The following is a 14,553-nucleotide window of genomic DNA, read 5'->3' on the forward strand; positions in this document are numbered from 1 at the left end:
TAAGAGAATGATATTTTGACAAAAATCTTTGTAAGTCACAGAACAATTGTAATTTTTTCTGATTATTAAGATCACTTTACACATTTTGGGCTTGCATGGTCATCTTTACAGTCCTGCACCACCATGCAAAGTGAAGACCGCCTATACTTACTTCGAACCCCTCCTTTCTTAAGGAATAACAAAGGATTATCCATTCTAGAATGGGCACTCCCTTTTTGGCAGGGACCATGTCAATCATATTCATCACTGTACCCTGCCTCTAGCACCTAGCACAGCGTTTGCCCAGATTAGGACGTTGTTAAGAGCTATTTGAACGAATGAATGGACTCATCCTGGGAGGGGGTGACAGAAAGAAGTCATAAGTCATTTAGTCAAAGGGCAAGATGTGCAAAGGGTACTAATTCAAAAGGAAAACAGAAGAACTATTACTTGGTTGGAGGTTACGAAGAAGGCTCAGCTTCCTGAATCCTACCTATATCTACTTGCGAAGCTAATTCTGCCTAACGTTGCACATGATGGTAGTGCAAACGGCATTCTGCACCAGAATTTTGGTTTAGACTATAGAGGGGAACATGAGGGGAATTCCCTGGTGGTCCAGTGGTTAGGACTCTGCGCTTTCACTGCCGAGGGCCCGGGTTCAGTCCCTGGTTGGGGAACTAAGATCCCTCAAGCCTTGTGGCACGGCCCCCCCCCCCAAAAATATATATTTATTTAATATATATATTTTTTTATTTTAATGCTTCAAAATTAATGTGTAACATAAAATTGAGATGCAATTATAAATATGGTGGAAAGATTACGGAAAGTTCACCCAAAGGCAGCAGGTTAATTTCAAGTTGAATGGTGAAATAAGCTACTTGTGATAATTGGTTATCTATTTCCCTCAGCTAAGCAGGATTTAATTAATTCCATTATTTTCTGCAGCAGAAACAGTTGATAAAGACATGGATTGTTCTTCCACGGATTTCCTATGTACAGGCTTCGAAATTTATTTATTTTTTAAATTAAGATGAATGGATAAAGAAGATGTGACACATATATACAATGGAATATTACTCAGCCATAAAAAGAAGTGAAATTGAGTTACTTGTAGTGAGGTGGATGGACCTAGAGTCTGTCATACAGAGTGAAGTAAGTCAGAAAGAGAAAAACAAATACTGTATGCTAACACATATATATGGAATCTAAGAAAATAAAAAAGTTTCTGAAGAACCTAGGGTCAGGACAGGAATAAAGACGCAGACGTAGAGAATGGACTTGAGGACACGGGGAGGGGGAAGGGTAAGCTGGGATGAAGCGAGAGAGTGGCATGGACATAGATACACTACCAAATGTAAAGTAGACAGCTAGTGGGAAGCAGCCACATAGCACAGGGAGATCAGCTCGGTGCTTTGTGACCACCTAGAGGGGTGGGAGGGAGATGCAAAGTGGAGGAGATATGGGGATATATGTATATGTATAGCTGATTCACTTTGTTATATAGCAGAAACTAACACACCATTGTGAAGCAATTATACTCCAATAAAGATGTGAAAAAAATAAAATAAAAATGAAAAAATTTTAATACAGTTCTAAAGGTTACTTTCCAATTTTTGAAATGAAAAAGTGAGAGGGGTAGGCTAAGGAATAGGTAGAATAAAAAGTGTCCAACTGAGTGATGTTCAAGTTGTTATGAATAAAAATTCAGTTCAAAAGGTAAGACTCCAACTCTTTGATCTTTCAAAGCTGAGAAGCTATTTCTGTAATCTGACTTGAAAGTTTTATCATAGTTTTTGGACTGCCAGAGGGGAAACTTGCACTGAAATCCATAAAACCAAACTGAAAACTATTCTCACAGACAGATACACACACCTATCTACTCAAACACCTGTCCGGCACCTCTATACACCCAAACACACACACGCACACGCACACACACCCCAAATCAACCACTTTCACGGCAGAGATAAAATCAGGTTAGAGGAGAAAGAACGTAATAATATCCATGTATTTTGATCCCTGTGAAGATTCCTCAATATTTGCAAGAGGTAAGGAATCACGTGAACACAGCTAATTTGCTTTTTTCTCAATTTCAAAAACAGTTAACACAATTATGAACGGTGATAATCAGTCCAAGAGAACAAACTTTTCCATTGCCAAATGGAGAGTAATCCAGGAGGAATAAATTAGTGTGACATCTTGAGTAGCTCAGAAATAACATTCAGAGAACAACTGACATTTAGAAATATATAAAAGAGGAACAGAAATGAAAATTGTCTTTCCTAAGACGAATTATAATGAAAGATGAAATTCATAGCAAAAGGAATCAATCTACTGTAATGTTGCTGTAGCTGGTCATTTCAATATTGTCAGTTTTTTTTTTTTCTGAAACATAATTTCTTTTGTGATCAGACTAATACCAGCTGGGCTGAGGGGTCTGTGTTAATTTTAATGTCTAAGGCAACTGCATTAGTTGCTGGATTTTACTAGAAGCCTAATACTGTGGCGGTGGTTCATCTGACCCTTCTGTCTTTCCGTGTCAATCAGATCCCTCCAGCCAATCCACTTACACAAACTATGGTGGAACTGAGACTCAGGAGAAGGGCAAATGTGTTCAGACTAACTCTCTGAGTCAAAAGTGAAACTCCTAAACACGTACAATAATGATAACAATAGCACAGATATAGAAAAAGTTGAAAGCAGATGGCCCAAATTGTTGACAACGACTGTCTTTGGGGGTTGGGTTTATAGGAATTTTCACTTTCTTCATCATTTATTTCTGTAACATATTTATTTGGTAATATTAGGGAATTATTAATTTTAAAAAGTGTGAAAATGGCATTATGATTATGTTTAAAAATTCTTATCTATAGGAAGTGCTTACCGAAATATTCATGGATTAAGTGCTATGATGTCTGGGATTTGCTTCTACATACAGTTTGGAAGGAGGTGCCTAGAAACAGAGAAAAGATTGGGCATGAATGGGTGTGTGATGAGTACATATTGATTCATTATATGATCGTGCCTATCTTTATACACGTTTGAAAGTTTTATAATAAAGGATGAATAAAAATGATAGGCGGTACACCTGGAAAAATAGGCTGGGGACTAAATGTAAAAGACCTCAGGGACAAGGAAGTTTCACTCTCTGCTTCAGTGGTCTCCGAACTTTAGTGAGTGCAACCCTACCTGCGACAATATTATTGCACACATGCATCAGGCATATGCTTATTAATTAATTGATTTATTTAAAATGATGTACATATACCACTGTACTCTTATGCCATTATAAAACATACACAAACATAAAAAAGGCTAGATAAAAATAAACACAAGTAGCATTCTAATACATTCTTCCTACACTCTAGTGGGCCTGGACCCCACTTAGGAGCAGCACATTTAGCGATTGGGGGGCTCTTGAGGTTCTCTAAGTGGTAAAGAGTTTGTTTATAAGAAACAGAAATTTACTGGAGCACCCAAAGGTAATGGGAGATTGGTTAGAAAGACCCAGAGCTATTTCACTGAGGCCTCCCGAAGAACTGAAATGGACTGGGATGGTGTTCTAACTGGACATGTGATCGAACAAGGATCATCACTTCCTTGTATATTTCTTTTATACATATGCAATACACTCATGTATTCTGCACAGAGTCAGGATACGATATGCGTATAAAACAAACAGCCCCTACATATTACCTTGGGCAATATATTTAACGCAATGCTTATGATGATAATAATATCTAGCACTGAGTACTTACTCTTTGCCAGGTATTGCAGTAAGAACTTTATATACATAATTTTACTTAAAACTCGTGACAATCCTATGGAAATAGATCTTATTATTGACTTCCATATTACTAGAAGGAACTTGAGACTGAGGAAAATTGACTAGCTTTCCCAAGATGAAAGGGCTAGAAAATGGCACAGTCCAAATTTAAATGAAGAAGTTTCTGACCCCAAACCACATGTCCTTAACTACGAAACTATATTGCCTCCATAGGGAATTAATGATAGTGTCCAAACCATAAGATCGTCGTGATGATTAAATGAGATAAGATATATGATATGTTTAGCACAACGTCTGACATAGAACACAATCCTGTATTAATATGTATTTGCGTATACAGAACATTTACCAAAAATTTCCACAGTAAACATCATTAATATTTCTCACTATCAAACACCAATATTTATAACTGTAATCAAATAATGTTTTATTATTTAAACATTATAATAACACGTCTAAACTCCTTTTGTTTGCTACCACCTATAAATATGTGTGGCTTTTGTTATTGAGTCTCTACGGAACAACTGACGAGAGAGACAGCAACTGGGGACTGTGTTATGCCTACAGAAATGGAAATATTTGCACTGGGCACACTCCTGTCATATTCTAAGAAGCCACCTACGTAAATAGGAGTGTGTGTAGCTTGAGCACTAAAAGAGCCACGAAGTACATATGTACATATCAACTTTATTTTACAATTGCAGACTTTGCATCCTTTTGCTTTGACCCAAAGATACATTTTTAGAGAGACGATGGTTCTAAAAACTTCTTTGCATTCCGTCAGGTTCACTTGAAGCGGTCAAGTTTACCACTCTTTTTTTTTCCCCCTCAGCTTTCACATTTCTATCAGCCAATCCAGATTAGAACATTTCAAAAATACTTTTATTATTTATTTAAGTATGGCTTCCATATTAGAGTAACTATCTTTCCCCGATTTTCTGGAACATTCCAGATTTGAAATTTTGTCCCAGTGTTAGGTTGTCATTGCAAATTTGGTTGGAAGCATTGGCTCCCGTAGAGGTGATGCACGAAGCTCTTTGCTTTACGTTACTGGACCTGCATTTACTTGTGAGGATCATTAAATGTTCCTTTTTATAATTTTGCAAATACTTTACTAAATGTTCTGTCACCCTGAAGGGAATTCTAGAGAGATGGTGTCTTTGGTTTGTATATTTTGACACTGAGTCAAAGCAGATCTCTCTTTTCATCAAACAATTTAATTTTGGTATTATTAACTCCTTTCCTTGTGTGCAATTAGATAGTCCCTAAGTAGGTATTACCCGGGAACCTGTCCATCATTCCCCCTGTTCTTCTATTTGGGAAGTATTTTAATTCTAGAAACATCATGAAGAGCATTTGTGTTGACACAATAGAATCCACTCCCACCCCATTTCTAGCCCAAATGGCGTAAGCCAAAATGAAATATGTAGGATTCCTGGAAAAAAGCATCAGATAACCAAACACTATGAGCAAAAAATTAATTTATTATATATATTCTCTAATAATTCATAATAGCTTTTTGAATTTTAAATGTCTTTTTGCTATTTCCAATGCTTAAAAATCATAGTTTTAAAACATAAGTACTGTTTTATATACATTGTGATTTTTCTTTTCTTTTTTACTTCTAAATATGAACGATATGGTCTCCAAGTATCCACTTGGAAGGAAAGGGGATAGGATTCATTGTTTTGCTCCAACACAGCAGAATTTAACGTTTCACATCACATACCTGGAGTTTCGACTATATGAAAAATAGCCAAATATCACCACTTCCTTGTATATTTCTTCTACATGTGTATATATGTATAATAGAAACAGAATACATCTGGATTAGTACATTTCAACTTTTCATCAATGTGACTTTTATCTCCTATTTCATATAAAATAACAAAATATACAGAGAGAAGAAAGGAGACATCTGTTCATCGTACACATAAAGTAAATAAAAGTTCATGTATGGCTTTGCAAAGGTAGATTATGACGTGACTTTCATACTTTATTTATTTAAAAGCATCTTGAGAGAACGTGTTAGTGTGCTTACGAGAGCGGCCATGGTGGTTGAATGTCGCATTGAGAGTCCAACATTGGGATCCCCAGTGGTCTTTCCAGTGGCTGCCTCGGCAGCTTTCAGGAGACAGATGTAGTTTATGACCACTTCATCGATCTTCGCTACAATTTCCTGCCGCTGTGTTTCTGAGTTCACAACTTTAACTAATCGCATGCAGGCTTCTGTTAGGCAACAGAGCACTTGAAAGCTGGAAGTCATAGCTAGGAGCATCTCCTCTGGACTTTTCTCGGCCATTGCCATTTTCCTGCAGGCACTCCCCAACTGTCTGGACTCAATGGATAACAGCTGCTTGTACTGAGAAAGTGTTAGGTCATACGCTTCAAGGCGTGACTCCCCTTTCTTCCCCTTGGTTTCCCTGACAAGGCAGAGCAGCTCATTGGCATCATTTTGGGCTGCGAGGAACCCATCGGGCATTGCATATGTGCTCTCCTTAAGGGCATTTATCCTTGCAATCCGGGCATCAAAAGTCAGGTTGCTGAAGTCCACATCATCTGGGCCACTCGAGTCTTCGGCCCAGACCTTCAGAACTGAACCTCTGGACAGCTCCCCTCCTTGCTCCTGAATTCCGACAGCCAGGGGTGGGCTGCTTGGGTCTGGCGTGGCTTGAGTCATCTGTGGTCGAAAGAGGCAAGAGACGTGGTGATCGACCTCTCTCTGCTCTTCGTCCTCATCACCATCTTCATCCTGCCCTCCGTTCAGGAAGCAGTAGCTGAAAGGTCCCCGGCATCTCCAATTGCTGCCTTCCAGCTTCCGCAAGGGCAATGTCCTATACAGCTTTGAGTTTTTGTGAGCCGCTGGGGACCTTTTGTGAACTTTCCCCTCAGAGCTAAAGTGCATCGAGCTTTGGGAAAAACTTTTGGTGAGCTTCTTCCCTAGGGGGAGTTCTGCGTGCCTTTCTGAACTGGCCTCCTGTGCTTCTGTGATACCTGGACACTTTAAGCTGACTGCACCTTTGCTTCTCTCCCGGAAGGTCTCCAAACTTACAGATCCCGAGAGGATACTGCTGCTACGTCTCAGAGCCCTCTGGCTGGGGGGTGTCCTGAGGCTCCCCCCTCGCAGATCCAGTGGCCACCAGCTCACAGCCTCTCCGTAGGCCTGGTTTGCTTGGGAGAAATCAGTAGGGTCTTGATTTGGAATTGGCACCTTTGATTCCGAGTGAATGTTTGATGGTAGCAGGGTGGGATCAGCTTTAGGATGTTGAGGCCAAGCTGAAGGCATGCCTCCTCGTCTCTCCTTCCCAGGCTCTGTCAAAGCTACACTAGGGGTAGTAGGAAAACAGAGAGAATCATTAAGCACCTCATGGGTGGTCATTTTTACTAAATCTCTATGCGATGTCTGTCATCTCCCAAGGATGTACTCGAGAAGAACTACCATCTGCCAGGGTCGACCTGCTTTCCAAAGACGGCCTCCTGAAATCTTTAATAGATTTCAATTTTAATATATTTTAAGAAATACTAGAGTCTCTTATTCCTGAAACGATTGATTCATTTGGCATTGTCTAGAAATCCCAAATGTTTTGAGGGAGACAGTGGAATTTTGTGAATTGCCTTGTTCCCGATATTTATCTATTAAAGCTTAGACACATAATGAGCAAACACACGTCTTACATACAGATTATTCAACCGTGTTTACGACATTTAAGCTCCATTTCAAGGAGTCAGGTTAATCCTGGCATCGGTTACCTTCCTAAAAAGAAGTGGCCTAATTTAATTAATGCAAATTAGGTATCTTCGCCTTTTAAAGAGGACCCCGTGAGGTTCGCCTGGTACAGGGTTTGAAGTTGAGACACTGGGAAAGTCCCAGAAAAGTTGTCATGTGGGGACAATGGCCTCCACCTCACAGAATTTTTGTGAGAAGCAAGAGGAATAGGTTAGGTGAAAGCTCTTTGTAAACTGCAAAGTGGCCTTTAATGAGTTTAGAGGTACAGATGCTAGTTGGGAGATGAGTTTGGTAACATTCATAGATGGGTTTCCCAAGGCAGGTGAAGCCAGTGGTGAGTTTTGAGAAAGGAGATAATCTTAAAACGGCGGGAATGGAAATTAACCAATATAAGGTCTCACTAACATCTATTGACCTACATGGAAAAGACACTGCTGAGGATATAATTTGAAATTGCAAAGTATGAAATAGTGTCTGCTTTTGCCACAGGATGGCCGGCCAAGCGGATCTCGGAGACGGATAGGTGCCCACTGGGTGGCAGAATGGTGAAGGCGGGCACAGAAGGTGGCTGTGTTCGTGTTTCTACCTGGCGTCTATATTTTATTATTTGGGGGAAAATAAAGCAGCTGATCGTGCATCCCCCCCAAACCTTTTAGACACTGCGGTAGGCCAGATACTTCAGAGTCCTCGTCTAGGAGAGTCTTACAGAGTAGGGAGGGCTCTGGAAGTACTGCTGAGAGGCAAAGGATCTTCCCCAATCTCTCCCGCCTCCCAGATCCCCTGCTCTATTTTCCTTCCTTGCCTCTCAAAAAGGAAATGGCAAAATGAGAAATTCGACGTCTTGAGAAGGAAATCAAACTTTTGCGATTCTAGGCAATACGATCTTATAACTAAAAGTTGCACTGGGCGCTGCTAAAAGTCTACATTTAGAATTTAGGGAAAGAATGTTTGCTCCATCAAATTCTAAAAGCAAGACAGAGCAGGAAGCTAAAGGCCAGAAATGCCATTTCCACTACTGTCCAGACCTAGAAGTGCCAGTATTTATTCAACACTGGGGGAACAATGATTTGACACTTAACCTGGCCACAGTTCTGCAGCCTTTTTAAAAAACCCTTTTCCTTTTCCTCCAGACTTTCTATTTTTAGGTTTGTTGTAAATTTGGTTTACGTGCTCCTGGCGGGTAACGCAGAGCGCTAAATCCGTCATTGCTGTACCTGTGGTTTCCTTAATCTTGGGGAGTCGATGACATCCGTCTCTCAAAGTGCCAAACAGGGGTTCGGCGTTAATGGCCGTGTGCAGGGCAGGCACTGTCATCCGTGGACACATCCCTTCTGTCTGTGGGTGTAATTCCTTAAAGGCGGCTCCGTGGCTGGGAAGCCCGGTGGCTCTCTCCTCGGAAGGAAGGTAACTCACACCTTTCCCGGCAGCCTCAGGAATCAGGTGCTTCCCCATGGAGGGGCAGAGCGGGGACTCCACCGGAGTGGCACAAGTGCTGCTACTGCTACCCGTGCCACAGCCTGCGTCCACCGAGGAGCCTTGAGAGCTCTGCAGAGAAAAATGGCCCTCGCTCTGCAACGACGACATCCGCTTGGCCAAGTGGTAGTCACAAAGGCGGCCCACGCTCTCCTCCGCCTCGGGGAGCTTGGAAGGATGGTCACAGGTGGACGGGTCAGCATCGTCCGGGTTACCTAAGTCTTTGGCTGAAGACACACAGGTCACCTCTGTTAAGAAGTGGTCCCGCTGGCCAAGTCCTGAAACCTCAACGGCTTCTCCATCAGGAGCCCCATCATCCTTCCCTTCGGTCTCTGTGGTTCCCACAGCCAAAGCTCTGGGAAAGGTTATCCCTGTTGCTGCTTCCAACCCACTTTTTTCAGCCATAGGCCCCTCAGTGGCCACATACCATCTCTGGCTGTCCTTGCGAAAGGCAGTTCTCTCCAGGTTAAAAGTGCTCAGGTGTTGACTGTCCCTTGAAGACACACTAGCAAATTGACCTTTGGCATCCTCCTCCACGTCTGCCGTTTTGGTCCCCTGCTGTTTTTTCCCTGGCATGCTCCCATTAAGGGATGCTTTCCCCTCCCCGTCAGCCGGCTGGCTTTTCCTTTTGCTGGTGCAGGAATATGCCATCGGCCCAATGTGCAGTTTGCCAAAATAGTCAGTGACTGACTTAGTCTCCATGGTTTCGGGCTCCATCTCCACGTGGCCCGAGTGAAGGATCTGCTTGGAAGGCACAACTTTGGGCGGGAGGTCGCTCACTGGACGGGGAGTGAGGGTGTGGGAGGCCTTCGGAGGCAAGGCCCCAGGTGGGCTTTTGGAGGTGGGGAACTCTGTCTGCTCTTCCGCAAGGGGGTGGTAGCCTTCGTGAGTGGCCAAGAACATGCGGGAGAGGTTTTCTGACTGCTTCTGGGCCGTGGCCAGTTCAGAACTCTCCGTCATTTCCGAAGAGTTAGTTTCATTGCCCGAGTCTGACGAGGACTCGGGACTATAAGCCCGCAAGATGGCTACACCTGCAGGCCGTAAAAAACAAGAGCCGGTTAATGGATGCATCACAGGCACTAGGAGACATGTAAGAAAATGGGGCTCATTATTATAAAAAAAAAAAAAAGCCAACTTTTTCCCTTTTCAGTAAGGACTCTGAGTTTATTGCACAGTTGTTCCGGAAATGGGGGGAAAAAAACGTGCCACGTGTTTTAAAAAAAGAACAACCAAGGACACCACACACACAAAAACCCCACGATGGTAGTTTCAGCACGGTTAGGAAACGGGACATGCGTGACATGAAGGACACATGACAGGACTCCAAGGGCGGATGGCTTGCAAGGATGAAATGATATGGCTATCAGTGAATAAATGTAACAATCGTGAAAGAACCTGAATTGTCACTGGTCTGCTGATCTTCTGACACGGACAGAGCTTCTAGAGTGTCCAGCGTGGAAACGACGGCGCTATCCAGGCCCTTCTCACACTTGCCCTCGGCGCTGGTGGGCACAGTGTCGATAAGGGACACGGGGATCTCGTCGTTCTGCAGGGTGCCGCCTGCCTCCTTGTCCCCCAGGAAGGGAGCGGCCTGGCCGTGACAGTCCTCCTCGTCGGAACTATCTCTGAAGCCAGGTGGAGGCGCGGCGATAGCCATGTTCAAGGAACGCAGCAGGAAGTCGTCCTCGTTGTCGTCCCCTTCGGGCGGGGGCAGGGACGTGAGGTCAATGATGTCATCACTTGACCCAGACAGGTTGAGGATGGCCGGCTGGTTCATGTCTCCCACCACGAGGTCCTCCTCGCAGCTCACGTCATCCTCGTCCTCCGCATCGTCGGCGTTCTCCGCGTAACAGATGTCGTGCAAGAGGGGCTCCTCTATGCCCTGGGCAGCCTCGAAGTTCTTCACGTCGCCTATGTTTGCATACACAGAATTGGCCACGAACTGGATGCCCTCTGCGTCTGGAGTGAGATCCAGGCTCTTCGTGTCATTGGCACCGCTGATGTAGAGATTCCTCTGCTTCTCCAGCAGTTCTGGACTCTGGTCCAGCAGTCTTTCATAGCCGAGAGTCGGGGGAGTGATACCATCATCCAAGGCGAGATCTCCAAAAATAAAGGACACTTTAGCTCCTCTTGGAGGCTCCTGTGCTTTCTTTAGAGCTTCTGGTCCTGAGAGAGTCAACAGGGACCGCTGAGCTAGACTTCTGTAGTCTGCCTTGCACGGAGCATCTCCCGGCTGGGTCAGCTGCTGGCTGAGTTCGTCTGAGTTATAGGTGTTGTCCATGTACAAGTGCCGGTGGTGGTCTTTTGGACACAAGGTGCCGTCTGGAATCTCAACTGCCTTCTGCTTTGCATCTATATATGTTATCTGTGCTTCTTGCTCCCCTTCGTCAATGAATGTGGTCACTTGGGGTACACAGTTCCAATCTGGGCCAAGGAGGTTATGCTTTCCTTTATTTTCAGTTCCTAAAGAGAAAGAGTCATGCAAAGACACATTACTGTGCTGTCTGGTTTCTGGGGGGCCTTGTCTCTGTTTCTTAACTTAATGGCTTGTAGCACCACTTTTGTGAATACGGTTGTTATTCAGCTTTCCAAATACGGTAGTGGTCGATTTAGGCTTCAGGTGCAAGGATTTCTTGGTTAGGAGAATTGATACTGCAGAAAATAGAATTGCTATTTGATAAAACAGAATACCATCCGAGAGTAGGGAACTACAGCTTACTTCCATCTGATCTCTGATTCTAGCATTAAAAGGCCTCATTTATGTCTATAAATGTGAATATACAACATGCCTTTAAAAATCCTTAAAGGCGATAGTCCAATAGGCTGTTATTCCAGAAAACGGATTGCCCTTTTCTCTGTAAAGTGAGAGCTAACATTTCCCGCTTTGTATAGGGAGATGTTGGACTTTTCCCTCATTGAGTTAAGAGAAGGTCAAGGATCCTCATACTTCTACCACGTATTTTAGGAAATACTGTAACGATAAGGTAATAATAAATATATACATATAATGTATATTAATAAAAACTATAATACTACATATTGCAATGGTGGCACCAAAACTTCTCTCTTTAGCCTTCTCCTGTCCTTGTGGGTGTGCGTATTTTTTACACATAAATGCCAGTACGCGTGCCTGTAAGCACACACGCACACAGGTAGGACGTACAAGGTGGAGCATTCGCAGGTAATGCACCCTCTCTGCTATTTCTACGCATAGTTAATACTTTGATGAATTTCCATTTCTACTTGTATCGTGAAAACTCCTGAAGATTTGTTTGTTGTTCTTCAAAACTGCAAAACTCTAATTTAAATCTCATTGTTTTGTTTGATCTTCAAGAGTCTTCCAATAGAGAACTCGGCTGTGGAGATTTTGCTCTGATATTTACCAAGACAGGGCAGCGAGTCATTGTGTCAATATTGCTTTGTCAATTCCAGAGGTGACATTTTGAGGAAATGTTAGGGTCACAAATTGTCCCATTTGTTTCCTCAAATTGCCCTCTGGCCCAAGTTTGAATAATACTGAAATCAGATATACAAGAGATATGGGGAAAAAAATCAGTTTTACTGAAGAGGTTTTGGCTCTCTCCCAAATGTACGATGGACTCAATGCTGCACAATGTTCCGAGTCATTTTATTCAATACACGTATTTTCATGAAGAGCAGGTAACGATGAAATTCTGAAGACACTGAGTTACACACCAGCCATACTTACGTGCTACCTTATAATAAATACACCTGCCGGGGTTCAGCACTGTTTTATTAACAATGACATGGATTATGACTGGCTCTGTGTGAGTGAGTGAGTGAGTGAGTGAGTGAGTGAGTGAGTGTGTGTGTGTGTGTGTGTGTGTGTGTGTGTGTGTGAGGAGTGTCGATTGTTGGGAGGAGGGACAGTGGTTCAGCAAAGTCGTGAGACAGCTCTGGGTTTAAACCAGGGCTTGGCAAATTTTCTCTGTAAAGGGAGGGCCAGATAGTAACTATTTTAGGTTTTGTGGGCCAACAGCTCAGTTGAGCAACTACTCAACTCTGCTGTTGTAACACGAAAGGAGCCATAGATGACACATAAGCAAGTGGATGTGGTGACTTGAATGGTGACCCCCCCGCAAAAGCTAAGAATGTGACTTTATTTGGAAAGAGTCTTTGCAGATATAATTAAGGATCTTGAGATGAGATCCCCCCGAATTATCTGTGTAGGGCCCTAAATTCCAATGGAAAGTGCCCTTATAAGAGAAAAGCACAGGGAGATTTGGGCCACACAGAGGAGGAGGGAAGACCGTGGGAAGACAGAGGCAGAGACTAGAGTCATGCAGCTACAAGGAATGCTGATGGCCACTACAGCAACAGGAAGAGCCAAAGAAAGACTCTCCCTGGAACCTCTGGAGGGGGCATGGCCCTGCCAATGCCTCGATTTTGGACCTCTAGCCCCCCAAACTGTGAGAGAACAAGTTTCTGTTATGTTGTCCCCAAGCTTGTGATACTCTGTTACGGCTGCCCCAGGAACCTAATACGATGTACAAGTTTCAATGAAACTTTACTCACAAGAACAAGATTTGATCCATGGGCCACACTTTGCCCACCCCTGGTTTAGACCAACAAGAAATCTGAACAGGTGAGCAGGCTAAAGGCAAAGTTAATAGACTTTCCTAAGGCTCAGAGATGCTTAGCTGTGTGGGTGCAGGGGTTTTGAAAGTACTTGAAGGGTTAATTTTCAAGATAGTGAAGAAGAAATAGGGGCTTACTGTTCCTGGTTAGAGATCTTGACGAAGGCCTTTGATCAATTTGAGACAAGAAGAAAATACATACTCACTCTTGGCTTCCTTCCAGGAGGGTGTACTGATTTGGCTCCTGGAATGATTTTGGAAACACAGAAGGATGTCTCCTTCTAGGGATGAGCTGGCCTCAACAGACTTTGCTCTGTATAGTTTTTGAGTCTCAGGAGATCTTTGGGGAATTTCTGAGGAGAAGGGAGCCCTTTCAGCCATGAGAGGATGCTAAGTCCCGAGCTGCAGCTCTGCTTGGGTCAACCAGTTGCTTTTTTGGAGTATGCCATCTCTCACACTTGTCCTCCCTTATTAAACACACACACGCACACACGCACTCCTGCTTGCGTGTGCTATTTGGAACATGTGCCCTCACCCTCCTTCTCACTGTCGAACCGAGAGAAATTACCGAGAGGCTGAAGTTCCAGTCTCTCTCCACAGTAATATAATACTTTTTGGAACTAAGTTTTTGCCTCTTGCAACTTTATTCAACATCACATTGTGAGTCACTATATATAAAGTGGACAGAACTGAGGCCCCTCGGTTCTGTAACCATTTGTAGAATGGTAGGTTTGGCTTTCTTCTTGCACCCGTACAATCTTAACAGTCCATGGAGAAAAGGTTTGATTTTCACAAGAAACTTTACGGTTTTAAGATTTAAGATTTTCCAGTGTGAAAGGATTGTGTTAAATTGTGGAACTGCTCTTCAGAATGTCAAGCGTCAGCGTTCAGTTGCTCTAAATCTCCTCGCTCAATGAAAACATGTGGTCGTAAAAATATTTACCACCTCCTTTTTGAACCTACTTATTTTTAATCATTTGTGTCTCTTA

General features: G+C 43.1%; 1 protein-coding gene across 7 annotated transcripts in view; it reads right to left on the bottom strand.

Annotated features, from left to right (window-relative positions):
* Positions 1 to 2,034: 2,034 nt before the first annotated feature.
* The window catches only part of FRMPD4 (FERM and PDZ domain containing 4), a 542,135-nt gene continuing 529,616 nt past the window's right edge, over positions 2,035 to 14,553 (bottom strand). For 6 of the 7 annotated variants that reach the window (XM_067722357.1, XM_067722361.1, XM_067722356.1 and 3 more), the window contains 3 exons: positions 10,362 to 11,429; positions 8,708 to 9,997; positions 2,035 to 7,087 (listed from right to left, as the gene is read on the bottom strand). In XM_067722357.1, the coding sequence (XP_067578458.1) occupies positions 5,763 to 7,087; positions 8,708 to 9,997; positions 10,362 to 11,429 (3,683 nt within the window). In that variant the 3' untranslated portion in view covers positions 2,035 to 5,762. Of the gene's footprint in view, positions 7,093 to 8,707; positions 9,998 to 10,361; positions 11,430 to 14,553 lie in introns of all 7 variants that reach the window. The other variant, XM_067722363.1, reaches the window with a different exon arrangement.

Source organism: Pseudorca crassidens, chromosome X (assembly GCF_039906515.1).
Source record: "Pseudorca crassidens isolate mPseCra1 chromosome X, mPseCra1.hap1, whole genome shotgun sequence".
Lineage (NCBI taxonomy): Eukaryota > Metazoa > Chordata > Mammalia > Artiodactyla > Delphinidae > Pseudorca > Pseudorca crassidens.